General features: G+C 43.5%; 1 protein-coding gene across 2 annotated transcripts; it reads right to left on the bottom strand.

Moving 5' to 3' along the window:
- Positions 1-41: 41 nt before the first annotated feature.
- fam120c (family with sequence similarity 120C) lies at positions 42-26,641 on the bottom strand. 2 transcript variants are annotated; one of them, XM_018664453.2, is made up of 17 exons: positions 25,067-26,641; positions 22,683-22,929; positions 22,473-22,555; positions 21,507-21,635; positions 19,240-19,342; positions 19,055-19,128; positions 18,400-18,674; positions 15,169-15,331; positions 14,996-15,079; positions 14,622-14,793; positions 12,864-13,113; positions 11,173-11,287; positions 9,079-9,288; positions 8,712-8,952; positions 8,042-8,174; positions 7,335-7,398; positions 42-7,170 (listed from the first exon to the last, which is right to left on the bottom strand). In XM_018664453.2, the coding sequence occupies exons 1-17, from the start codon at positions 25,580-25,582 to the stop codon at positions 6,913-6,915; spliced, it is 3,117 nt and encodes a 1,038-aa protein (XP_018519969.1). In that variant the 5' UTR covers positions 25,583-26,641; the 3' UTR covers positions 42-6,912. The 2 variants fall into 2 exon arrangements, with proteins under 2 accessions (XP_018519969.1, XP_050927384.1); XM_051071427.1 differs by having other exon boundaries at positions 18,400-18,593.
- Between the last annotated feature and the right edge of the window lie 1,144 nt (positions 26,642-27,785).

Here is a 27,785-nt window from a genome sequence, read left to right as displayed (position 1 = left end):
GCCAAAGTACATCTAAAAATCACGACACTGGACACAACAAATACTTTTTTTACTAAAAGAATAAATTTTATTTCAGCACTGTAAGTCATTTCCCAACCAGTACAAACATGACTGCCATCTTTGTCTCTTTCTGAACCATTCCTCCCCTCCCTCTGTGAGATCAGACCACCAACAGCCAGACAAATTAAAAAAAAAAAAAAAAAAAAGCTTTCTTTTTCTCGTCTTTCCACAAACAGTCTGGTGCTTCCATAATGCTAACAATGATGACAAATTATACCAACCATAATTATAACAGCAATAATGATGATGATAATATTTCTATAACAATAATATTATGGATAAATTTTAACCCTTTTCGCTGCACAGGTAGTTTTGGGTGGCTCTGGGTACTGAAGTACATGCACTGGTACACATGTTGCTGAGGGCGTGATTGACCAACGTGACAAAAGGCCCACAATATTCAACTCCGCCATAGAGGAGGAGGAGGAGGAGGAGGAAGAGGAGGGGCTGGGGGGGTTATACTAGAGCTTGGGGGGCTGTTGAGGGGGGGGAGTGGCAGTGTAGAGAGAGAGACAGACAGAATAGGGACCTTTATTCAAACTGGACAAAATGCTGTGAGAATTCCTGCAAATAGATCAGAACAGGTACAAAACAGCAGATGATTCCTCTCCACATTCTGTATGACAGACATTAATACTGTTCAACTTCCTACAATACTACATAGTACATCTCCATTCTGGGACTTTTGGTTCTCTTAACATCGTCAAACTCTTCAGAGATGCTCCCATTTTTGTAGGCACAGAGGCAAGGTGCTTTTTAATCCACCTGACACAACTTTTACTGTTTCACTGAGAGGGTGAATTTTCCTCGAGTCACTTCGGCTGAGATCGTTTGTTGCTGCCTTAGAGAAGAAACGGAGCATAGAAATGAATTCATATGGATGACAAAGACCATGGCAGTAAGTCTTTTAGGGCTGCAACTTCTGTTTACTGTCATTATTGATTAATCTGTACAATATTTTCTCTATTAATTGATAGTTCGTCAAAAAAAAAAAAAGAAGTGAAAAACGTGCATGACAATTTACAAAAACCTAAGCTGACATCTTTAGCAGTCAAAATCCCAAAAGAGTTTTTACTTTCACACAGAGCAAAGAACTTTAGGTTGGAATCAGGGCGCTCAATAATTGTTTTGTGCAAAATTAAATGATGAAAATGCCTGTTACAAATTCCTGCAGCCCAAATCTGATGAATTAAAATGACTTGTTTTATTCAAGCGTCAGCTCCGAACCAAAAGATTCTCAGTTTACCATCAAATGTGGCAAAGAAACGAAGCATTAATGAAGCTGGAACCTGCAACTGCTTGACTAAAGCGTCTTGGCTATGAAAACAGTTGATTTTCTGTCTAATCACTGCAGCCCTAGAAGAATTACAGCAAATCTTCACCACCAAAAAAGCCGGAAACTTAGTTGAAAAATGATTCAGTGAATTTCAAAATAGTTGCCCTTTAATTTCCCATCGATCGACTACTCGATTAATGTTCAATTTAAATATGAAATCTATCAAAAAAGCCAGCTCTGTCCTGGGGCGCCCCTTGACCCTGTGGAGGTGGTGGGTGAGAGGAGGGTGATAGCAAAGCTATCATCCCTGATGGACAATGAGCTCCACCCCATGCAGGACAGTCTGACAGCACTGAGCAGCTCCTTCAGCGATAGGCTGCTTCACCCAAAGTGTGTGAAGGAGAGGTATCGCAGGTCCTTCCTTCCTGCTGCTGTCAGACTCTTCAACCAGCACTGCTCCTAGTTCACCACATACTCACATGGACCATTTTTCACTAGGTTTCTGCACTTTAATCAATTCAAAACAGCTGCTATCAGTCACTCACTGTGTGGAATTCCATTTTCAAATGTGCAATACCTGTATTCATTTTCTGTCTATGTATAAACTCCTGTGTATATTTCTCTTCTGTTAATATTTTTTATTACATTGTCATGTTTATACTGTTGTGTATATTTTTATAGCCTTATCTTGTTTTTATCTTGCCTTTACTTGTATTTATGTCTTTGTATCTTTTTCAATCACTTATGCTGCTGCAGCGATGTAAATTTCCCCATTGTGGGACTAATAAAGGATTATCTTATCTCATCGGAAGGCCAGCTGGTCTCAGATTTGTGTTTTGAGGAAAATCCAGCCACTTTTCACAGCCTCCATGCCCACTGACAGTATGAAGAGACTCAGTTTAGCTCAGTGTGCTCTGTCAATCTGAGTCCAGGGGAGTTTAAAAGGCAAGTTTGAGAGAGCACAACAAATTACAGGTAAGAAAATGCAAAAAGAGGGCGCCAAAACCCCAGCGTGACTGAAAGCACATTTGTCAGGTGTCAGGTTTCCTTCCTGTGTATTAGTGTAGATCTAATATGAGCGTGTGCGACTGGTTCACACGGCCTGAATTCAGTCAATGAAGAGCTTTTACGACTGAGCGAGAGCGAGCAGTGAATCTACCACGATGCCTTGCAAACAAACTTGGCTGTCTGAAAACCTGCCCGCTCGCTCGCCGTCCACAAAGACACTTTGTTCCTTCTTCCCTGTCTGTCTGCGTCTCCACAACAACCACAGTGTAAAAAAAAAAAAAAAAAAAAAAAAACACCGTTAACCTCACAGACTTGTCAGATAAATCACACGTGCTGTAATGTCATTATATATATAATCATACTCATCAGAAAACTTGTTACTCGGGGAGGGGGGGGCAAACTGTCGATGTTAGGGTGGGGGGTGGCGGACTTTATAGGGGGAAGAAAGGGGGATGCTAGGTGTACTTTGGTTCTCAGGTGTTTACAAGAGATGTTTCGCTGCTTTGTGCAAGGGCGCAGAGTTCAGCTTCGATTGATAATGAGTCGACCACGAAATCGTCATCAGGGATATTATGAGAATCAAACATAGTGCAGACAACGATTTTCAATTCAGAAAAAAAAAACAAAAAAAAACGGGCAATATTTACTTAACGTACATAATAAATGGTGAAGTGGTCTAAAGATGCCATATAAAATACAGGTAAGGAAAATCGCAATCATTACAGTTCAAATCTCTAGGTTGGCTAAGCGTATTTCAGTACTAACTGAAGCAATGGTAGAAGGATTAGATTAGAAGATGTAATAACATTAAAAATAGTAAGAAAAAACACATTTGCACAATTGAATAAAACAGTTTTGATTTTTTTTTCTGATTTTTTTTCCAGACTCTGGCTAGATACATACAGAAACTGATTATCAACGTTAATATAACCTTTACTGTTAGTTGGGTTTGATTAAGGGGCGGGGCAGCCCAAAGAGAAAAGAGAGAGGAGACAAAAAATAAAAATAAAACGGCCAATAGCAAACGGTCCTACGGGCTAAAGGAGAGGCAGAGAGGGAGGTGAAAGAGAACTGAAATACAGCGGGTGACCGGGGGGGGAGGAGGAGGAGGAGGGGGGGGGTTAACCTGTGTGTAAAACATCTGTAATTGTGTGTGGCTGCTTTAAATGGTGTGTGTGTGTGTGTGTGTGTGTGTGTGTGTGAGTGAGTGGATGCATGTAATCTACGAGGAAGAAATGAGAGCAGAGAAAAGAAGTGAGGGCGGGGCGGGGGAGCAGGAGGATTTTGGGTGAGGTGGGTGAGGTGGGCGGGGGTTAGGATAACAAGCATAAAAATCACTGATCAAATATCTATCGAACTAAAACAGACAAGGACAAAAGAGGGACACTACATCATGTATTGTGTTGACTTTTTTTTTCCATACTAGCTACTGTGTAACTCAGGGTTTAACATCTATGTATCTGTGTGTGTCTGTCCGTGTGTGTTACTGTGTTGTGTGTGTGTGTATGTGTGTATAGATGGTTGTTCTCTGTGCCTACCTGACGACACCGCTAACATGTATTTTTTTTTTTTAATCCGTCCATGCAAACTTGTGGATGTGGGATATTTTTAAACTTTTTTTTTCAGAGTCAGTAGAATGTGTTACCAAATGATCTCTGATGAACTGACGACCACTCCACTGGGAACTGAAACTGCACAAAATCACTTCAGCACAAAAGCAGAGAGAATGCTGCTGGTAACAGATGCAACTGAATACCTGTGTGTGTCCTCTGTGTGTGTGTGTGTGTGTGTTTAATGTATGTGTGAGTCAGAGTGCGTGTGTGTGAGTGTTTTTGTCATGGTTATCTGGCGAGCGAATCGAGAGAGGGCATCGTATACCGGATCACACTCTGGCTCGTCGCAGAAAAAGCCATCTTCTAACAATGTACTGTTGCGATACACATATTTGTACTAATGTCAAAAGTTGAAAGCAGTTAAGTATATGACTCCTAGTAATTCTAGACTTAGTATTTCGGCCAGTGGAGCTATATTCTCTAGCCTAGTCTTGGTGTCTGTGTATTACAGTCCTGTGTTAAGCCCGACGCTGTTACCTACTCTTAACCTATAAACACCTACAGCTCTCGTATGCTTAAATCCCTACCAATAACGGCTAACGTGTCCAAAACCTCTGATTTCATTTGGTGTTGGTGTAAGAGACGGCGGCGCGGTGCGGCGCGGCACGGCTTGGCGCGGTCCGGCCCTGCGATGATGAGCGTAGGCCTACACTCACGGCTGGGTCAACTGTCAGCGTTTTTCACTGTAAATGTGTTGAGTTCATAACAGAGGGGATGTCTGACGCGACTACATTAACACTTACATATATAGTCAGGGTTTTTTTTCTTTCCTTCAAAAAAACAAAAAACAAAAAAAACAGCTTTTCATAAGAGCTTTTTTTTCCATGTCAATTTTGTGGCACACGATAGAGCACAGGTCATCAACATAGTAAGAAAATAAGGTGCTTCTTGTTGACTTGCCTTTTGCTAACGAGCTCATTTCAACCTCTCGGTACGTTTATAGAGATTACAATGTTCATGGCCAGCATCTCTCAGGCAATATTTGTCTGTCTACTGCTTTTACATCGGCAGTTGTGCTACCAGTAATTGGTAAGAAGAATAAGAACATACTTGTATTTCCATTGTCAGATGAAACCTACTGTGGGGGAACACATCTCATTCTCTACAAACATAGGTGCTCTAATAAAACAATTCAGTATTGTAAAAGTCTCAGATTGTGAGCGGCACACTCGGGTCCGCCGTGAGGCCTCCCTCTCCCCTGTCATGTGACATGTGATCCGACCCGTGAAGCCTCCGCTGTGGCCGAGGTGCTTCAGGGCGGGGAGGTGCTTCCTTGCTGGTCTAAAGTGACACACCAGAGCTCTGCGGGGCAACAGCTCTCGGTGCTGGGCTATCGTCATGACAACAGTTGCTCAATCACCACCCGAGGGTGGAGGGATCTTTGAGGCTTTGCTGCCACACCCCTTTTATATCAGCGGCCGCCTCGGTCGGCTGGCCTTATTTAAAATATACTTTGGAAATAACTTTTTTGTGTTTAAAGAAATCTGAAATGACTCCCGGGAATCCTTGACGCGGACGATCAGGAGTCTTTTCAGCTTCATTGCAAAGTTCTCGATTGAATGTGTGAGGCCGGTCTGAGGGGGGAACTCTGCCTGGCAGCAGTCACCCAACCCTCCACCATTCATCTCCATCTTTTCGCTGGGTAGCATTATTCTTTTTGGCCTTAAACTCCAGAAGGTGCCTCAGAGTTTTTCATTTCTTTATCACCTGGTAGAGGACTGTCCAGTGTGGTTATTTTTAAAAACATTTTTTAAAACAAAGTGCTTCTTTGTCTGAAACCACTCTGTTCACATTCTGACGTCTCTCAAATAGATCTCTACCTTTAAATGTAGTTCTACATGTCATTATGATTTACTCAGGCGTAGGGGACACCCCTCACAGACTGTCAATTCAACTGCACAGGGGCTTGTTAAATTTCATTATATGTAAATACAACATCAAGTGCTTCTGTTGGGATAATACAATCAAAGCTTTGGGAGAAAGGGACAAGGGGGGTGGGAAGATAATATAATAATGCACTTTTTTTAATTTTTGGAGGAGCGGGGTAAAATCTTGCATACTTTAGGGCTTAAGGTGCATAAATTCATGGGGTCTCTTAGCACAGCTAAGCTCTAGGCTATGCTACATAGGTCAAAGTAAAATAGCACACTAATACCATGGTGGTGCGGAAGTGCTCCAGTGATAGATAACCAATCAGTCTCTAAGGGGTTTGTTGCTAGCAGGCATGCTAACACTGTGTTTAGCAGTGCAGCTAGCCTGCAGAGTATGGGGGGTGAGGGAGGGGGTGAGGTGGGGGTTGGGAGGTGGGTGAGGGTCACTGCACAGAAGAATGGTAACATCACTCTGAACGTCTCTGAGCTCATGTAAGACAGACCTCACACGAGATGGCTATGGCAACAAACCGCGTCGACGCACACAACTACCGACCATGGCGACCAGGCCTAGATGCTGTAACCATGGAAACCACATCCAATCAGTCACCGTAACCACAAGCTTAACATCTGTGTGCAGAGATTCAAACGGGACCATTTAAAAAACACAAATTAAGAAACTTAAACTGTACAGATACCCATATTTAAAAGGGTGGGGGGCTGGGGGGCGGGGGCTTGTTTAAAATGGTGGATCGTAATGGGGGGTGGGGCTTCAAGCTTATATTACTCTGAGTGTGGGAGGGAGGCGTTTAGGATTTTTGAGGGGTGGGGCGCTTACAGACTCATGGAGAAAACCTCTCTTCATAAAACAATGTAAAACCACATGAGAAAACTAAAAAGGGAGTAACAGCCAACTGCTTTAGGCTATCACATGGAGCAGCAGGAGGAGGACGAGGAGGAGCCTCGCTGCGCCTCCTGCTCCATGTGATGATGTGCGCAGCTAGCAGGCGGGGCTACAAAAACAGGGAAAGGCAGTCGAACACAGATAACTCTCTCAGAGCAGCGCATCCCGGGAAGGATGCCATCACTCCTCCTTCTGTAGCGCTCCGTCTGACGGGCAGTCGTCAAGGCAACAGGGGGCCTCCACTTCCACCCCCTCTGATTGGTTGTCTCTGCTGGCTAAGGCACACGGGATTGGCTGGGCCAGGGGGGCCAGCTCCAAGGACTGGCCGATGGCGGAGGCTGCTGAGCTGCCGTTCAGCTGCTGAGTCGCAACCTCTGGCGTGGAGCCCGCCTCCTCTGAGGGCTTTGGGGGACTGCTGGCTGGGGGGGATGATGACGTCTGGAGGAGGAGGCGAGTCAAAACAAACAAACAAACAAAAAAAGTTTTAACAGAACAGCAGGAGGCATGAGAGAGAGAGTGGGAATGTGACAGACAAAAGAGAGAATTTATAGCTGCGATGCTCAATGAGTTTTGTGTGGAAGTTGTTGTTTGACGAGTCGTACCTGTGTTCTGTTGGCAGCTGCCTTTTTCCCTCCCCTTAATTTTGCTGGAATCTCTTTACCCCTCCTGTGATGAAGAGACAGAGACACTTCAGTCAGAGATGCAGGTGTGTCTGATAGTAGCAGCTAATGTATCCTCAAGCACTGATGAAGTGTGGGCCACTGAGGAACAGTAAGGTCACTTTATTCCTAAATTCACTCCCCCAGACTTTTTTTTATTTCCCAACGTGTAGTCTTCAGACCCGCTGACTCAGGTAAATTTATCAGCTCGCTCTGCACCTACAAAAGCCTTTATACATGTTTTTCACACAGGCAGTGGTCCTCTCCAAGACCTGCAAACAGACTTTGATGTGTAGCATCAGTTCCCCTTTAAACGCTGAACACAACCACTATCAGTTTTCCGCCTTCGGGCTCAGTCACAGCAGCTTTTAAGACGAAACTCCAGCTGCAGTCACTCTTTACTTTAACTGTCCATTCAAAAGTCAACTCTGTTGTGTCCAGCGGAGTGGTAAAATTAAAATTTCAAAGCAAAAGCTCTGAATATGAAATGTTTTTAGCAGGCAGCTGCAACATGCTTGTGCCTGATGTTACTCATGCACAGCCACAGAGAGAATAACTGTATCTCAGCTCTACAACATCTTCATTCCTCCTGTGAATTTATTGTGGCAAAAATGTTGCTTTGGGTGCTAACAGATGACCACATCACTCACCCTTTCCCTGCTCCCACTGACACCACCTGCATGTTGAACCCTCTGCCGCGGACTGGTTTGTTCCCAGCCCACTGTCCGACCACCATGCCAGCTATCTCCAGTTTCCCTCCCTGAGGGGGGATGGACTGAATACCTGAGGACAGAGGAAGAGACTTCACTGCTGAGACAGTTTTTTATTGTACAGTCAGTCTGAGGTGAGAAACTACAGCTGTGTCCCCATTCTACACTACATACTGACTGTATACAGTATATATACAGTATGTACCACAGACACAGGTTTTTGCAGTTCACATGCAATAAATCTGCAGACTTCAGTGTTTAACAATAAATGTACAGGGTTCAGTTTTTGTGAAGCACATATCTAAAACAAACTCAGAAAAAATTTGAGGCAGAGTGCAACTGCAATTTGTCTCCTATTTCCCACTGTCTTTTATTACATTTAATGCTACAATTTTTATTTTTTGTCTTATTTCTATCCTCTTGTAATATTTTTAAATCTTATTTACTTGTGTATTTTTATAATTGTGACTTAATGCCCTGTATTCCTTACGTAAAGCACTCTTCTTAATGAAAGCATACTGATTCTTTTGAGTTTACTTCATTCTGCTGCTTAGAATTAGTTTGCAGTATGAAACTGGGACACAGCTGATGACAACAAGTGTCTCTGTACCTGGAAAGGCTCTGGGTCTGTGCTGGGCGGGGTGATGTGGATGATGCGGGTGATGATGAGGGGGCATGCCGCCCATGGGGCGAGGTGGGTAGAGAGGAGGCATGGGGTAGAAAGGGGGCACCATGGCAGGGGGCAGGAAGGCAGGAGGTGGAAGAGGAGGGGGAGGAGGAGGAGGGCGGGACAGGTTGATGCCCTCGAGGATCGCCTGTCGCATCTTCTCCACCTTGGACACCAGCTCCTCCTGTGGAGCAGAAAGACGGCCGTGACTGTAGCGACGTGAGCGCACGCCTGGGAAACATCTGGGTGACGACACTGATGACATCGCACTTTACCCAGAAATGACTGTCTTAGCAACTCGGGTTCGTACCTGCCCCTCACACATGTCCAGCAGGGCGGCCCGGTCGCGGGCGGCCCGGGCCAGTTTGCTCTGGAACAGCTTGCCGTCAAAGAAGCCCCAGGGACAACAGTGTTCCCACGGCAACGGCTGGCCGCACACATCATTGATGAACAGCGCTGTGTCAACGCCGGCCATAAAGAGAGCAGCCAGCTGCACGCCACGGGCATCCACCTTCTCCACCTGACAGCCAGGCGCACAAATGAAAAATGACAGCAATTTTAAACTGTGGGCAGCAGCGAGAGATGAGCGGCAGAGAAGATAGAAGAAGTGACAGTGCAGCAGAGTTGTGAATCATGAGCTCTTGAACACATGGTATGTGGGCACACACATCACACGTTGTCTTGGAGGAGGCTCCTCCAAAATAATTTTGCTTGTAACACCAAAATCACTTGAATTACTCGTAAGGGAGTGTAGTAAGAGACTTCATCAGGAGCACAAAAATAAAAGACTTACAAGCTGTCAAGTAGCTGAGTTACTCAGAAAAAAACAGAACTGTTACAGAAGCATTCAACTGTCATTCTGAACTGATCCCTTTTTCTTTTCAATCATATTCTATAGCTGCCTGATCCCTAAAAAAACAAACAGTGCAGACAAACCTAGGCTGAAGTTCACGTCTAATACTAAGTGGTGAGATACAGATCGCATACAACAGCAGACTAACAACATATACGCTGCAGAAAAATGTGAAAAGATGGATTCAGATATGAAAATTACGGCTTATGTAAAATAAGGAAAAGATGCAAAAGATCACAGACATGAACACAAACGGCTCCCATTCATCCACACTATTCAAATCACTAACCTGACAAATTTGCCGGCAAAAGAAAGCAAAGCATATCTAAGCTACAAACTAAACATTACTGATGTGTTGTTGTTTGGACGACTAACATTAGCTGTGTAAACAAAAATCCTGCTGAGCCCTGAAAGACAAACACGTTTAAAAGAAAAGTAAATTACCAGACAACAGTTCAGGGTGCGTTCAAGAGCCTGCAGCTTTGTGTGGCGTTCAAGGCATTCAGAGCAGAGCCTACATACGCTCACCTTAGTCATTCTGAGATGACAGTTCACTCTCAGCAAAAGAAAAAGATGAGAATGTAAAGGACATGTGTCATTTTCCAGGTGTTCTCCAAGACAGAGAAACTGATCTTTAAGGTTCCAGGTTTTCCAGGACTCTGTGTGAAGCCTGTTTGCTGTGTGTATGTGTGTTGGAGCAGACTGACAGCAGCCTCACAGAGTGAATGTGTCTGAAATCAACAGGTTCTGACTCATTTACACTTCCAGAGGCCACTTTCTGTTAGTTTCAGTCTGACTCTGGATGAAATTACTGCACATATGACAAGTAATGAACTGAATGAAGTACTGAATCAATGAAGTACATGTTGCAGTTTGCACATGCCTACATGGCCAAATGATTTGTAGAAATATATACATCCCTCTGCTTCTTTGACAGGTCATTAGGAAGCCTGATTTTACAGTAGTTCATCATCAGAAAATCTGGTTGGTCTGTTTGATTTCAAACCATAAAAACTAAAACAGAATCCACTAGACGATATTTAATTGATAGAAAACTAACCTGCAACTATTGTGATGACAAAGTAATTTTCCACACAATCTGCTGCTTCCAGCTTCTCAAATTACAGGATTTGCTCCTTTTCTTTGTCGTGTATCACAGTAAAATGAATATCTTTGGGTTTTGAACTGTTAGTTGAACAAAATAAAACTTTTTTAAGAAGTCGTCTTGGGACTGTGCAAAGCTGTCATGGGAATTTTCACAATTAGTTTCATCGACTAAAACAATTAAATCAATTACACAAAAAAATTAATGAGTTCTTGTTGTTCTAGCAGATGTAAAGTTGGCATCTTGTTCATAGCTCAGTTATAAAATCCTACTACACCACGGAGTCTCTCTCCTGCTCTGGAGGAGCCCTGGAAAATAATCATTAGCTGCAAAAGTGAAACACACAGGTTTGACCTTGAACTCAACACATCACAGAAAGACTGCAGAAACATCTGTATTCTGTAGTAAAACCGTCATCTGCGATGGAGAGAAGAGCCGTGTCTCACCTTGAGTTCCTGTAGCTGGTCAGGTTCGTAGAGCTGGCTGGAAACAGCTTGGGCCAGGAAGGCATCTAGCTCATGTCTCTGGAGAATCCTGCCCCCAGGCCACTGCATCATATACCTGAGAGCGAGGGAAAACAAAGCTAAGTTTAGAGCAGGAACGCAGACACTGACAGAACACAGGATTCACACTGTAAAAGCAACAGCAAAAGACTCTCATATATAGTGATAAAAAGTGTGTGCGACAGCAGGCTAGGGCTGTCCCCTAAAACCTGACAAGTAAGCAGAAAATTTCAGAGTAAAATTTCCGTTGCAGAGGAACGATACACAGCGTAGCACGAGAGGACTGAACTCTTGGTTCCTCTGTATCGACAGAATCACACTGTGACTTATTGTCAATCCACTAATAAGCCCTTTTCACGAAGAACATTTTGACATCTCGCAGCAGGAGAAGCCGAGGTGTACATAATAAAATGAATGATTGATGAACTCCATGTAGCTGCTGCGGTTTCAGGCTCCTGTTAATGTTCATGCAGGTTCGCTGCTGTTACTTACCGAGACAACTGAATACGACAGAGCTATCATTTATCTTATTGGTAATACCTTACTTTTCTATTGTGACAAGTCAAAATGTCTCCTAGTGACATTTTGACATCAATTTGTCCCGCTCTAATGCTGTAGCTGCACGCCGGCAGAACAGGAAGAAACAGGAAAACCTCTCATTATTCAGACCAGGCAGCGTTCATGCATTATTCTGAGATGGTTATTCCTGTTTCCAGCTTTGTAATCACACAATTTAAAAAGCCGACTTTAACTACTTAGAATCTGGAGCGTGTTTTTTTATTTTGTTAACAAGTGAAATCATCACATCATCATTGCTGACATCTTGCCACAAGTTTGCTGATACTTCTGCAGTTCTTTTCACCAACAGGGAAATAATGATATTCCCAATACTCCAACTCAGAATTACAACTAGGAGGCTGATGTTGTTCATAATTACATTATTATCTGACGGATATTATGCAGCTTTATGAGACTGAGAAAGATGTATAAAGGCAAACATATGAGAAAATAAGTGACAAACCTGTGTTGTTGGCACAGAGTTGTGAAGGCATTGAGTGACTGATGTGGGCTGTTTTTATAGTTAAATCTAAGTAAATGAAGTATATGAACCATTGAATCATTACCAGAGGTCTCTCACCTGTCATCATTAAACAAATGGTTAGACAAATTGAAATAACTGTTATTCTGCACAAGATAAATATTCATTAATTAAAAATATTAAACTGAATAACTGACTTAACCCACAATAGTTAGAAAAATCACAGAGCTACTTCCTGCTTTAGAAATATGTACATAACACCATGATAGAGGTCAAGATAGCTGAAGTAATAGTACATTGTGTGTTTGTGGCTGTGCAGTGTACTGAGACTCAGGAGTATTTACAGTAAATCTAATGGGCCATTAACTGTCAGTTTCATCAGAACATGATGTCTCCTATAGCCAAGGATGATGTGTTCAAATGTCTTTTTTTGTCCCACTAACAATCAAGAATCAAGGGTGTTTAGTTTAGTATCATATAAAACAAGGAGTTCATCCACACACTCTCACTGAGGTCTGCCTCCCAAGCAACACACACAACACGCGTCCACATTTTAACGAGGCATTATGAAAGAAATACTACAACGCCGTCGCACCTGAGCACGCAGCACATGAGCAGCAGATGCTGTGGAACCTGTGCTGGGTTGAGGAGGGCTGGGCAGTCGGAGCGAAGGCAGGCCAGGAAGGCCCTGGTTCTCCTCGAGCGGTCCTCGCTGGCACGACCCAACCACAGGCGCCGCAGGTTGGGGCAGGTCCACTCCCGGAAGCACAGGGCCGGAACCAGCTCTGGGGTCAGGGCTGACTTGGCCTTACCGCTGCTCCACTCTTTGACAATCACTGGAGGAACTGTGACAGAGACGAGAGAGGTGTGTTAGTATAAAAATGTAAAAGAACTGATGCAGTGCTGGTAACATAAATACACTAGATACTAGAGACTAATCCAGGTGTTTCAGAGCCAGGCTTTAGGGCAGGTAGGCATTCAAAGACTGTTCTGACCTTCTAGTCTCTCAATGCTCTGTAATAAATAGAGGTTTAGTTCCCATGGTTGAGGTAACTTCAGACAATGCCTTTTCTCACAGCAGGCATTCTGACATTTCATCTCAGGAAAAACACAAGTGCCAACTAAATCCAACAATGCTACTTCAGTTACATTTCAGGGCGTTGGTTAAGTCAGAATCAACTGGTAGATCTGAGTGGACTGCAGCCACCATTAAAGATCTACACCTGTGTGACAAGTCAAACTGTCCCCTGCTTACACAGCAAAATCAAAGCAGCAAATGCAAATAGTGGCACTCTCCCTTCATCAGCTGCCTGAGGAGTCAGCAGATGTAAAACCACTTCACTAATCTACTTCCCATTAGTGACGGAAACAGAGAAAGAGGAAAAGAAGGCAAACAAAGGAAAGAAGTTGATATACAGTGGAGTAAAGCTGTGTGTTATGACAACACATATCGCCTGATGAAATAAAAACATCTATAGTTTCATGTTTTGCTATATCGTTTATACCGTGGTGTTGGTTTCACCCCACCACATGATGCAGGCAGAAACGTGAAGCGATAGTGAGACTGAACCAGATGGCTTTGAACAGAAGGATGAGTCAAGACAAATCAAGGAGCTCGTTCATAAACGAGGGGCTACAGAGGTAGCCCCACAACAGCCTCAAGCACCACCAGCCTCTTCTACCACATACGAAAGAACCAGGTCAAAGAGTATGGAGAGAGTGTAAAAATGCGAGGCACAAAAGAACCGTCAGGTGCTCGGAGGAAACCTCAAACGTTAGAACAGGCTTTTGCCCGCAGCACACCGTACAACAAAGACTTGTGAAGGAGATAACAGCGGCCATGGCTACTTATATCTGCCCCAGTCTACACAGTCCAGAAACGGGTGTTACATGCACTGGTGAAAACAGCAGTCTCCAGATCCATAACAATATTTTTATATATTATTTTGTATAAAGCTATTATTCAATTTTGAAGGAGTGTTTTATTTCTTGTTATATTTTATGTATTTATGCCCAGAAGTGGTCATTATATATATGAAGTATTAATTCATTGAATGTACAGAAGATTAACTATATCGTGACATGAGATTTTGGTCATATTGCACAGGTCTACAGTGGAGTCCTGTGGCTTTTTCCAATATGAAACATAAGCCCATACTACAGAGAGAAGGTGCTGGGCCTGTACAATGGTATAATTACAGGAAAAAGTTTAAGTTTAAAAGCAAGTTTAACCTTTAGTGAGAGTCTTGGACACAAATCTATGAATAAATGTGAGGATGTGGACAGTCAACAATGATCAATCTGTCTCCCACACTGGCCTCATCTATCTACTCTACTCAGTCCCGTGACCTACCTTCCAGGGGAGCCCTCTTTCGGAGGGCGAGCCTCTCCAGGCGGCGCTGCGTTTCAGCCAGACTGAAGAGGACGCCGTAGGCATACTGTCTGGCAGCGCGGAACAGCAGAGAGGCAGGAGGCAGCTCAGAGTTACACTCATCCTCTATACACACTGGCATCTTCATCTCTCCCTGAGGGGCGAGGTTGGTGGAGGGAGAGGTGAGTGGAATAAGAGGAGAGATTAACGGGAGGAGGAAGGTTGATTTATTTTCTGTCACCACTTTTCTTTAACAAGGCGAGATGACTAAAGGGCCGTGCAAAGACAGAATACATGCAAAGAGATATATATCCAAATAAATCTTGGTTGTCATCTAAGTGGGGAAAATTGATTACCTTGGTCAATATGTGGTAAATCTGGGGATACATCAGTCCTCTTCTGTGTCTGTGTTCGGCTACACGTAGAACCTCAGCGCTGACCTAAAAACGACAAACGACAGCTTTCTGAAAACCAAACCTACAGCTGCGCCGCCGTGTTACTCAGTTTGCGTTTTGCTGCCGTCTCTCACCTGAGGCAGAGGGGGTGTGGTTATGTCCATGTGACTCCGCGTCGCCATAGACAGCAGTGACGGAATGTTTGACCCGCTCCCGTTGCCTTGGGAACCGTCTCCAGAGGCAGAGCCCCCCCTTCCAGCGGGATCCTCCCACCGAGAGGGCTTGTCCGTCAAATGGCTGAAAGAAAGGGTTTATGTGTGTTTAGTCATCCATTCATCACACGTCTGGGTGTTTAATAAAAGTGTATAGATTAAAACTGATACAAAACTCTACGAGAGATTTGGCTACAACCTGAATTTCAGAAGGAAAAATAGATATGGCTGTAAAAAAAACAAAAAAAAAAACAACCTTTCTAATTATATCTCTCTCTCTCTTCTCACTCCTGTGCCTGTAGCCTCTGTGTATATGTGGGTGTATGCAATTCAACCTTCTCCTACTAGCTCACTACGTTCACCAGTCAGTCACATACATGCTTCACGTCATCCCTAATGTTTCCACACTGAAATAAATGTTGGAAATCCGTAAAACATCACTGTCTGACATGGACAGGGTTTCATTAAATATGCCAACAGCACCACACATTACTCATTTAAAAAGCTAATACTGACCCCCACCTTCTCCCAGTCGAAGGTAAAACTGACACTGAGTATATGGGATAACTGCAAATACGAAGGATCAGAGAGGAGAGCATGTTTGCGTCAATGTGCACACTGTCTATGTTTAACTCAACTTTAAACTGCACTAGCTATTTACTAGCCAGAGGGTGCTAAAATTAGCCTGCTAACCTAGCAAACAGTAGCACCGTTAGCACTCGGTGGTTAAAAGCGGGTACCCCTGTTATAAGCTATGGGCTTTACAGGATGCTTCTTGCTAGGAGCCCATAAAAATAGCTAGAGATGGTCATCTGTTTTAATCTTAGCTGTATTAGCCTTAGCTTGGCAGCAGAGAGAAGGATTACCAACTAAAACACAAAGATATGGGCTCATAGGAGGAAACATCCTATAAAACCCATAGCTTATAACAGGGGTACACGCTTTTAACAAAGGATTCTAACTGCCGCTACTGTTAGCTAACATTACCACCGTTGGAGCAGACTTTGTTTTTCTTAAAGCTAGCCTTAGCTTTGTACCTTCATCCAGCTAAGGTGAGCTGTGTGCTTTTAGCAAGAAACATCCTCTATAGACCATAGAGGATGTTAACGCTAGCTAGGTCAGCTGGCTAGCGTTAGCACCCGCTGGTTAGTAAATAGATAATACAGTTTAAAGTTTAACCAAACATAGACAGTGTGCACATCAACATAAACATAAACACAGCACATATTTTTGGAAAATGTGTCCAGTGAACCGCTGTTTGCGTTTTCGGATTCAGTGTTTGTGGTAAGAATTGATTGATTGAAAATGATTGTTTAAAGTGTACCTGTGTCGTTGGTGCTCTGATCATGGGTATAACACAGCCCCAGTGTTTGCACTATTGCACAGTGTCTGCAAAAAATCATTTCCTCAAACACATTTTCTGCAGATGCGTGAATGCTCGCTTAGTTTCAATGACTAGCTACAATAGATGCTACTGCAGCAAAAGTGTACAAGCATTACTGTTAGCCTCCCAGAAACTTAACACACTCACACATAACTAGTCCAAGATGGCCCCATTCTGACATTTAAAACCCATTTTCTTGAAGAATTAAGGGTCAACAAAACACATGAGGAGGCAAAACCTCCCTGATCACACGTGTATCCCCTGCAGATGATTTGCCCTGCTGCTCTTTCTTTCTCCTCAGTAGCTGTAATCCTCGAATCTCCAGGCTGTAGCTAGGCTACTTTACAACATAAGCTTGTTGACAAAAAGCCAGTCGGCTAACAAGAGTCTGTGATAGATAGATGCTGTGGGTGCAGTGCATTGTGGGAAAGGCTCATCTCATATCAAACTGGCTTTATAAATCTCTGCCTCCGCTGGTGCCCTAACTGTGAAAAGATGAACTTGTTCTCACTGTTCTGCAGGATTCATCTATCTGTTTCAGACTGGACAGAGGACCGTTATGGAAACACTCATTTGACATCTGTTCATGTGAGGGAACAGGAGCGAGTAGAAAAGTACTGTATTAATATGTTTCATATTATTCTAACATTAATATTTTCACTGAATCCTTAATAATGGTTGTACAGAGAGCAGGGGACACTCGGCTTCTCTGAGTGCATTTGCTAATAAATTCTCCCATCAATTTTATTATTCTGCTATTTTATTATGTATGACGGTGCACAAGCATCGAGAAGACCTTGAGGTTAATTCTCATTTAATTTACTCAGATGTTGTATTGAAGTGCTTTGCTGGATATAACACAAACTAAACTAACCGATGGAGGCAGTGATATTCAAGCAACTTCTGCATTCTGCAAGGTAAAATTCCTGTTTTTGTCAGTGGGGTCTGGTAGAGATTTACAGTATGTTTCTGGTTAAATAAAAGGGATTTTACTATTTGATAAAAAGGTCCACCTCTAAAATATTAGCACTATTAGGAGCCATCACGAGGAGATGGGGCAATGTAGAACCACCAACACAAGAGGAATTGCTAAAAATTGAAACGTGTTACGGAGCAGCTGAGGAACAAGAGGAACAGTGTCGAGAGAAATGGACGATATTTGTGTGTTTTGTATTCTTCTGTAATGTAAAAAAAACAATAAAAAATAAAGTTAAAAAAGCTCTGTCTCCATACAAATCCTAGTCACAATGTTGTCAAGCACTTATAAACAATCTGAGCCTGTCAGTGAGAAAAACAAGCACTTAGGTGGACATGCTTTGACCTGGACAACTGCACTTTATACGAGTTCTTGCTCAAACCACTTCCAAAGGATATTTGACCCTGTTAATCATTAACACCCAAAACAAAGAAAAATAAAGCCCAGGTTCAACAATACCAGAGTTATCCTTTAAAGCCACAACAACATTTTCTAACAGTTCGGAAAAAAATTTGCACAAAAGTCTCTGTTTCTCTGAGTTTGACTAAAAAAATGCGATGCCACAAGTGCTTGAGTGCTTTTCAGAAGTCATCATTTCCAACCTCTCAACAAGCACCCTCTCCCATTTTCCTTCTTGACATTACTTTGTAAAGTGTATGCTGCCGACATACTGTGAAACCTAAGCTCTTCCTGCAAATGGTGAAAACGTGTTATGTAAAGTGCTTTGCTCCACTTCAAATGTCCCTCCTTTTCACTTAAATGTAAAGAGGGAGCTATCGGTCTGCTGTCTTACTTTGCGTTGCTGTCGTTGGGCTCATCTCCATCTGATGACGAGGAAGGCGACGGAGAGGGACCAGACTGACTGCCGGTGTGATGGTTGGGTAATCGACTTCCCCCCTGAGTGGAATCATATGGAGCTGACCAGTCAGAGAAGCCCATCTTGCCTGTCAGTGAATCATTGCAGTCTTGGGACGGCGGCGGCGGGTTCTGGAACAGAGGGGTGGAGCCAGGTCCATATGGAGCATTTTGATAGGGTGGCTTTAACCCTGGAACCTGGGGAGGAGGGAACTGTGGTTGGGCAGGGGAGGGGGAGGGATAAGAAAAGAAATGGGTTGGAAAAAGATAGAAAAGAAGCGAGTGGAGAAGTGAAGAGAGATGAGAGGGAGGGAGGAGAAGATGTCTCAGGGACGGGAACTAATACTGTCCTATTTTATTTCACATCGAACTCGAGGCATCTAATCAAGGCTGGTGGGAGGATTTGGGGATGGAAAGGACTGCACCCTCCTCCCTCCTCAGCCAGTTTTTCCCCTAAATGAGCACATGCCGCAAAGGGATTTCAAAGAGCAAAAAACTTAATCCACTCTGCTACATGTAGATTCATGTAACACAGAGAACAATCACACACACACATAAAAGAGGATGAAGGACTGCTAAACAAAGGAATCTACCTGATTCTTTCCAGGCTGCATCGGTCCCATGTGGCCAGGTGGTCCCCCAAATGGAGTGGGTCCAAACCCAGGTACTGAGATATAAAAAGATAGGCTGAGTTTCAGTAAGCCAGAGATGATTACATAACGCTACAGACAATCGATTCTGTTCAGAGAACATGTTTTCTAAGCACTTTACTACTCACAGATGAAAGAGGAGGGCCCCATGTTGGGCGAGCGTGGTTTGGAGGCAGCTGAGAAATACTCCACAGCTTTCTTGAATCTCTCCACTTTGTCCTCCATACGTGACTGTGAGAGAATCAAAGCAGTACGTTGACTACGAAACATGCTGGGACTGTGACGGCGACAGTGTAAATGTCTGGCAGAGGGACTGAGTTATTTCGCTGAAGGGCCAAACCCAAGGACCTGGAAGAAAATCATGTTTCCCCACTGGTGCCTCCCAGTTTTCTTTCTGGGCTTAAGTTAACATGAGTCTGAGGAATCTCAACCTTAAAGTTCAAGTGTGAACACAGGAGACATTAACAACTACAGGATCAATAGGGTTGGATTCTAATAACCAAAGGCAAAAGTATGAGGCTGATGATGATTTTCTTATATTTTTCATATTGTAAACAAACAGCATTACTCAGATTCCCAATGGCTAATGACATAAATCTTGGATTTAAAAAAAGGGTCAGCGGTGTATGCTTTCATATGCTAAATAAAGATGATAATGTGGAGGACGAATGCATGTTTCAATGCAACGTCTTATTCAACAACTGGCATCTGCAGAAAAACACACTGCAGCTCCTGATGATTCTTCCTCCTCTAAAAGTGTCTCTTGTTCAGAAGATGATTAACCTGCTTGACCTGTTGCTCCAACATTAATAAGAAACACGTTCCAAAGCTCTGTCTCTGTCAGTAATGTCATGGGATGTTACCCGTTCTTGAAAGAAACGGATCTATGATATAAGATCTAACAATTTACTAAGAATTACACAAGAACCAGCAACAAAACAGCTGAGACAAATTAAACAGTCACTCATAAAGAGGTGCACTAATGCAATGATCCAAGTGCTGTGGATGTAACATAGACGTTATTTTCAGGCGGACATTTTTAGTATTGCTCGAAAGGAATGAGTGAATTCTAAGATTAGATTAGATAAGAAACAGCTGATGTTATCAAACAACACTGCATCTCCTCTCCAACTAAACCCAGACACAGATTCTGTTAAAACAAACAGAGTTTAGAGATGCTAACTGGATTTACTGAGTTGACATGGGCACAGTGTGACACCTGTAACCATGGTAACTGCACAAAAAGATGGCGACAGCTGCAGCCCCAAAACATGAACGTTAAAAATTCATGACAAAAAAAAAGGAGACTCAAGGGTCAGTGATGAAAACTAGACTAAAACTAACAAAAAAACAAAAATCAAATGACTAAAACTTGACTCTGACTAATAACACACACATTAACGTCAACAGATTAAAACTAAAATGAATGAAAAGCAGGTGTCGAAATGAACACTGGACTATTTCCGAGCCATGGATAAATATGCATTCAGTGAGTATTTCCTGCAGCAGGATGGTGCATGCAACAGTTCTGAAGAAAGATCTAACAGGTTCTGGATTGTCACTAATAAACACAACACTTATCTTTTAAGGTCAGTATATAACAAATCCTTCTACAGGTAAGATAGAATATAAGAACATGCCTCTTTAACGCAGAGACTCAGCTGTTTGACTGGACCCTGAACATATCACCGTGCCTCCAATGTGTCAAAGTGCAGGTGCTTCAGATTGCAGATTGTTTTGCACAACAAAGGAAGTCCTTGGAAGTCTGGTATTTAAACATTTACATACCATACAGGAAATCACTGTAAATACTGTGAAAGTAAGCGCCTTTAAAACATAAAATGACCCGTCACCACAACCTCCCTATGCCCAAACTGTCCCCCAGGAACTGAAGGGCTGTTAACAGGCTTTTTCTCATTTTTAGAAAACTACTAATGGTCCCATCTGACCCCCTCCTTGGGCGAATGTCACAGAGCAGTGATACAGATTCAATAAAAAGCTTCTTACTCAATCCAAAGTTCAAATTTACACATTCACACAGAGATGAAACAATCCAGCTTCGGCCTTAATTTTACAAATGTTTCAACGCGTCCTTTCAGTGTAATTAACATTGTTAACGAGGCAGCACCCCGTTCAGATGAAGTGAAACTAGTCGATCCTGTTAAACACATGGATTAATATTAGGTGTGGTATAAATCAATGGTTTAGCGCTGATGTGTGAGGAAGTTCTGATGCTGACTCAGGGTTTGTGTCAACAGGGATGACCCAACCGACTGATATGCAGGGTCAGATATTAACTGAAAGCGTGGCAGTATTCTGTGTCATACCATTCTTGCACTTTTTCACATGGGAGGTGTAAATTATATTTTAATAAATTCTATCTGAAATGACCTACCTGTGACTGTTTGAAGACATCTCTGGCGATGGCGTCGAGGTTTCCCAGGTCCTTGATGGAGGAGACGTACTCTGAGACGGCCTTGATCACCACCTCACAGGGCGGCAGCACCAACTGATGAGCTCGCACCTGCAGCACCAAACAAACAGTGTTTAGATGATCTGCCATGTTGACTGCTGAGCTGTGATACACAAACTGTCATTTGCAAAGTTTACACTCGACTTTTTGGTCATCAGTTGTAACAAAATGCAGCCACACAATGATTTCTCTGACATGTGATCAATTAGTTTGGAGCTAAGTCGAGTAAACGTTCAGTAAATGTTAAACAAGTGAGATCTAGCTGTCTATTGGGGGGGTTTCTCCTTATGAAATTAACACCAGTGACCGTCCGACCAATGAAAACTGGGTCAAACTGGAGCACATAGGCCAACCAATCACATCCCTATTTGAGTCAAAGAGAAATTCTGGTTTTATCGGGTCTAAATCTGAGACGTAACATTCAAGAGAAGTCTTCACTTTAACACTGTCTAGCTAAATAAGTTTCATCTGACTCTGCTGGTGTCTGATTCATTGTTAAACCTTTAAACTCTTCTGTTATTACAGGGTATGAGTTTCCATGCCATTACTGCTAACGTTCATGTTTTAAATCTCAGACTTCAAATGCTCAAATACACTGTAATCAGCATTGACTATTTAATTTGGCTTTTAACTTAGCAGAGATACAGTATGTCATGTTCTAGAAATGCTGTGAAATAATAAAACACAACAAGGTGTCTGCGTATATGAACATAACAGTAACAGACGATGAGAGAAACTCAGATATAAAGACCTGTTCCAAGTTGTGTTAACGTTTGAGTTAAAGTCAGGGCTCACGACACCATTTGACTAATTACAGAATTAAGTCATTGTTGAAGCGAGTGTTTTGTGTGATTTGCGGAGGACTTTGGACGTAGAAGCATACGGCACCTTGAGAGAAGCTAGTGGGTGTTCTGGTCCCAGCAGACTCCAGTGGAAGGCAGCCAGGTCCTCATCAGGCAGAATATGATTTCCTGCAACACACACGCTTTCAAATGTTTGCTGTGGCGTTGAACGAGCATGACAGAGAAAGAGAGGCACCAAAAATACAAACAAGAGAAATGTGGGATACAGGTTTGAATCCGTGTGCTGCTTCCTCACCCAGCAGAGCAGCGAAGCAGGGCAGGTGCTGTGTCTTAAGCCCGAGCTGCCTGGCGGCCTCAGACAGCAGGTACTGGTGTGTGGTCAGGTTCTTGCCGTTCCAGCTCAGTTTGAGCGCGTGCGAGGAGAAGTAGGCGGGTACGTTGCAGAGGGCGAACTCAGAATCCTGAGCGATCAGACCGGCAAATCCGTAGTCTCTGTACAGAGACAGCACTTCCTGGTGGTGGTCCTCCAAAGTCTGTACAACCTGCGGACGCAGAACGGACAGAAATCAGCCGGCTGTGTCGTAAAAAAAGGGCATGTCTGGATGGAGTTTGATGGAGGAGGAGGACGACTGTCAGGTCGTATCTGAAGTAAAATCAGCACAGTAACGATTAGTCAATTAATCAATTAGTTGATTGACGGAAAACTGTGACATTTTTTGAGCAAACATGCCAAACTTTACCCAGTTTCAACTTCTCCAAATTCCAGTGTTGTTTTATGTCACAGTAAACTAAAGATCAAGATTAGACAAAACAAGAAATGTATTATTTTCTGATGTTTTATAGACAAAACAACTAATCTGCTAATTAAAAAAACAACTGACAGATCAGTCATTAAAAAAAATCATCTGTTGTGAACAGTCAGTATTTCACAAAGACAATGTCTAACAACATCTATAACAGAGCAACAGTTTACAAACATTTTGTACTGCCTGCAATTCATGATAAAGGCAGAGATCAGAGTCAGATACTGATGCTGACACCTGACACTTTGTATACCAACAAAATATTAATGCTCTACATTCAATGAGCACAAGTCATAAGCAACTGTTCACTTGACAAAAACACATTTGTGGTAATCTGTGCCGCACCGGTGACTTCCAAATTCCTGGTGAGGCCGATACTTAAACATAATTTCTTCAGAAAGCGCTGATGCAGTACCCAAATGGTGTGTGAGGTGCCAAGTTATGGCACACACAGAGAGAGAGCGGGATTGTGCCAGAATTGTTATGTTAATCTTGTTAATCAACGGCAGTGTTAATCAATGTGAAAACTTAATAATTACATTCAGTTACTTCATTAAAAATCTATTTAATGAGTTGGTAATCAAGTCTCTTCCTTCCAATGAATGCAATATGGGACATGGCTGACTATGAGGAGACTGTTTTATGACAGATTTGTTACAAACTGCCTCGTGTTACTGTTGTGTCACTCAGCAATAATAAAACTGAAACTAACAAACCAGTTTTAACAACCAACCACATAATATATATGTAAATATTCCAAATAAATAAGACTAAATGGGCGTGCAGTGCATGTAAAGCTGAGCAGGCACTCTGCACAGAGAGCAGTGTATTTCCTAAAGATGTAATTCAAGCAGAGGCAAGATACTTGAAGCTGCAGAAATAGGACTGTTTCTCAGAATACAGGTAGAAAAAAAAAACGAGTACACATGGGAACTGTGAGTAACGATGCTGTACAAGCACAAGGAGCATCAGAGTGCGTTGTACTGTAATGTGGGTGGGATTCTCTGTTCTAACAAGCACCCTCTCAGTATACACGATGGCACTGTGTTTTTAATACCAGCATGCAAGGTGCTGGGAAGATAAATCAAAGGCAAAACAGGTGACAGCTAGGTTGAGCTGATGGGAGGGGAATTTATTTATTTCACCTTGCTATATTTAATATATAGTGCATCCACCTTGCTGTATTTTAAATCAGAAGAAATGTTGCCGTGTCAACAGGTCAAATGCACACATAAATAAATAAATAAAATACTTTAAACTTTCATAAACCAACTGAAATGCATGAAATAAGTCGTTACACATGTATCACTGGTCGGCGCTGGGGGCTTATAAATAGTCTATCCACTCAGCAGTTGTTCAACAATGTATGAAAGGTTCATTGAGTTCATGTTATGTAATATATAGGCTAGACTAGGTCATGCTGTACAGTACGTGTTTCTAACCCCACTTCAATAAGGGTGCACAGACCAGTTAGCGAGCAGCCTCTGCTTCACATATTTAAAAAATCAGTTGCACTGTTGCACATTTCTCCTCCCAGCAGACCGTCCCAAATTCATACACGGGAGCAGCTACAGGCACCAGCTAGAGGCAGGAATCTATACTCTGCTGGCTGGAAACAGGCAGTGCAAAACAAAACCGTTTGACAGATCACATCGGGTCTGTGTTTGTGTAAAGTGCCGAACAACAAAACCCCGGGTTGACTCATTTCAGTGGCTGGGGCCGGCAGCTGCACTTGCTCACTAACTGGAAGGAGTTAAAACAGCGCTGGATGATGTAAGCTGCTAAATGGGCGTGCTGCAAGAAAGGGCAAGTGTTAAATGCACGGTGGGCCCATCTGACCACAATAAAACAACTTCACACAGATCACATTGCTCACCCGCACTCGGAAGCGGAACATGGCGAGGCGGACGCAGTGGCTGAGGCACGCCGGGGGCAGGAACCATGCCCGGGGAGGCGGGGTGGCCTTGCTGCCGACGTGGTTGACTATCAGCTGCGCCGTCTGTCGCTGGCCCTGAGCTCGCCGCGCCCACTCGGGCCAGCGCTCCTTCCCCAAAGTGCCGTTGAAAACCACGACCAGCTCCAGGCCACCCTGGTACAGGCAGGCCTGTGACAGGGCGGCCAGGTAGCCCAGCATGGCGTTCCACTCGCCCCCGCACACCCAGTCCGTCTGGTAACCGCCGTAGAGGCGCTGCAGGCCGGAGTCAGCGTCGATTAGGATCCTGGCAGGCGGGGGCGGGGGAGGCATGGGCCCGGGGTGATGTGGGTGGTGGTGTGGATGATGGTGGTGAGGGGGCTGGCGGGCCGCGGTACGGGCAAGCTTCAGGAGGTCCACCGGGACTGCGGCCCCGGGACACCGCTTCTCTAAATACTCTTGAAAACCCTGCACTCCCATGACGGTGTTGTTGAGCCTGTGTGTCTGGCCGGGAGCGGGCTCTGAATACGTTCTGTACGCCGTGTTTGTAATGTGATGTGGGGCGAGACTGTAGCTAGCTGTGCACTTCAGGCAAGCTAACTAGTCTCCGATGTAGTGACTAACTGTAGTTTAGTTAACCCTGCAAAACAACTTATCTGTCACCCAGACTAGTGAAATGAGTCACCATGCACTGCTGCACAAGCCTGTCAGCCAACTCTACTTATTCCGAGGTATCGAAATGCCAATTTTTTTCAGTTTTGGTCGTGGGTGCTCAGTTTAGTGTCCATCCCTGTGGATTTTTGGTGAGATGCCAGCAAGGCCAGTGTAGCTACCTACAACCAGAAAAAGTTCCACATATTTCCTGCTCCCATAATTTGGCTTTAACGTAACCGGCTTCCAAAATGTAGTTGGTAGCAAGTAACGGAAATGCAACCGGGTGGTGGATGTTACTGAGAAATGCCTGCAAAAATAATGATCCTGCTGGTTTGTGCACATTAAACAGACTCAATACTGCGCATTAGTTAGCAACCCACAGGCTGGATGGCCAGTTCGCGGACATGATGTTAAACCGAGCAGCTTGTAAAATCGTTATAGATTAAATATTTGGACATTTATTCTGCTCTACCTCAGGCAAAATGTCAGCGCGTGTGTAGCGCAGCTTGGTGGCTCGCCGGTGTCAAAGTATGGAGATAAAAAACAAACTAACAAGCTGTGTGACTGGCTGACTGACGAGCTGTACTGATATTTGCTAACGGTGAGGCTAGCCGTTAGCTGCTGCTGGCAGGGTCCCCGGCGTGATTTGACGCGTCAACTCCCGAAGACAAGTCCGGGGCGGACACGACGCGGAATGAGATGGATGTTTGACGAAATAAAAGAAAAGTAACTAAAAGAAAATAAAAATAAAAGCCCGATGGTGCCTCCCTCGCTTTCTTCCACACTCACGGCTTCATGTTGCAGAGGGGAACATTACTTCCAAGCGACATCAGCCATCTTGCGACTTCCTCGCGGCCCAGTGGAGTGGGAGGGAAGGCGGAGGGAGTGGAGGGAGGAGGCGCCGCCGCGGGGACGCTGGGAAATGTAGTCTGATAGCCTTATCACGTCCAACCAGCGACGCTGTAGTGACAGGAGGAAATAAACTACAACTACCAGTAGAAGGATAACGACGGTTTGGATGAGGATAAAAAGCTGGAGAGTAAAATTTCTCCAAGAGGTCCACAAGTGATTCAAGTAGAAATTTCGTTATTTGTCCATTTGTCTTTACGTTCAACATGTTCAACGTATAAATATAACATGTAAATATTCGTGATATAACTACTGTTACAGCAGGATAATGTAATCTCTACCTTATAGCAACTCTTAACAAATGTTTCAGGAGTGATGTGGGAAATATAACAGATGAAAACCGGTGAATTAACAAATAAATAAAATGAATTAGTCATTAGTTGGAGCATGAAAAATGATTGAGTGGTGTAACAGGTAGAATGGCGCTGTCCCGTTCGTGTTGAATCTCTGTCGCCTCCCTGTGGTTGAGTTCAGCTTAGTGCTTTTGGAGGAAAGCGGAGAAACCAATATTGTAAGTAGGCCAGCGGGCCTCAGGGCTCTCTGTTCAGGTTGGCATGGAGACATGAAGCCTGCTCCAAGTACTGCAACGGCACTGTGTTCGCCTGTGTTACCTTTGTCTGCGTTTCCTCTCTCATCCAAACTATGCAGAATAAGGATCCTGTTGTGGGTGAGTGAATGCAGAAGCCGGACCAGGCCTCTCCTGGGATCTAACCGGCCACCCCTGGTGCCCAAACAGCCACAAAAGATCCACAGAAATGCACAATTGCCACAAACGGACACAAAACAGCTACAAAATAACCACAATGAGATGCAAAAAGACCAAAAAGTGACCCAGTTTGACGACAAGGAGATGCAAAACAGTTGCAGCAACATCACTGGAAATCTGTGGAGAACATCTTAAACATGTTGCGTGTGCGAGACAAGTCTAAAAATAAACCAGAAGCTGAAGTGATCTACAGGAAGAGTGGGTGAAAGTTCCCTAAATCAAAAACAGAAAGACACATAGATGTTGCAAACAACCGGCGATATACGCCAAAGCTGCCAAAAGTGTTTACTAAGTACTGCATTGATTTGCATGTGCCACAATTACTTTTAAATAATAAAAAAACGGTGCTTTAAC

This window comes from Lates calcarifer, linkage group LG6 (genome assembly GCF_001640805.2).
Source record: "Lates calcarifer isolate ASB-BC8 linkage group LG6, TLL_Latcal_v3, whole genome shotgun sequence".
Lineage (NCBI taxonomy): Eukaryota > Metazoa > Chordata > Actinopteri > Centropomidae > Lates > Lates calcarifer.
The sequence above is the reverse complement of the archived record's forward strand: the minus strand, read 5'-3'. Positions and strand labels throughout refer to the sequence as shown.

Coding starts and splice junctions, on each gene's coding strand:
- fam120c (XM_018664453.2), bottom strand. CDS start 25,582: ATGGGAGTGCAGGGTTTTCAAGAGTATTTAGAGAAGCGGTGTCCCGGG. Junction 19,129..19,239: donor GGGGCCCTCCTCTTTCATCT/GTGAGTAGTAAA, acceptor TTTATATCTCAG/TACCTGGGTTTGGACCCACT. Junction 9,289..11,172: donor ACCAGCTACAGGAACTCAAG/GTGAGACACGGC, acceptor CCTGGCTGTCAG/GTGGAGAAGGTGGATGCCCG.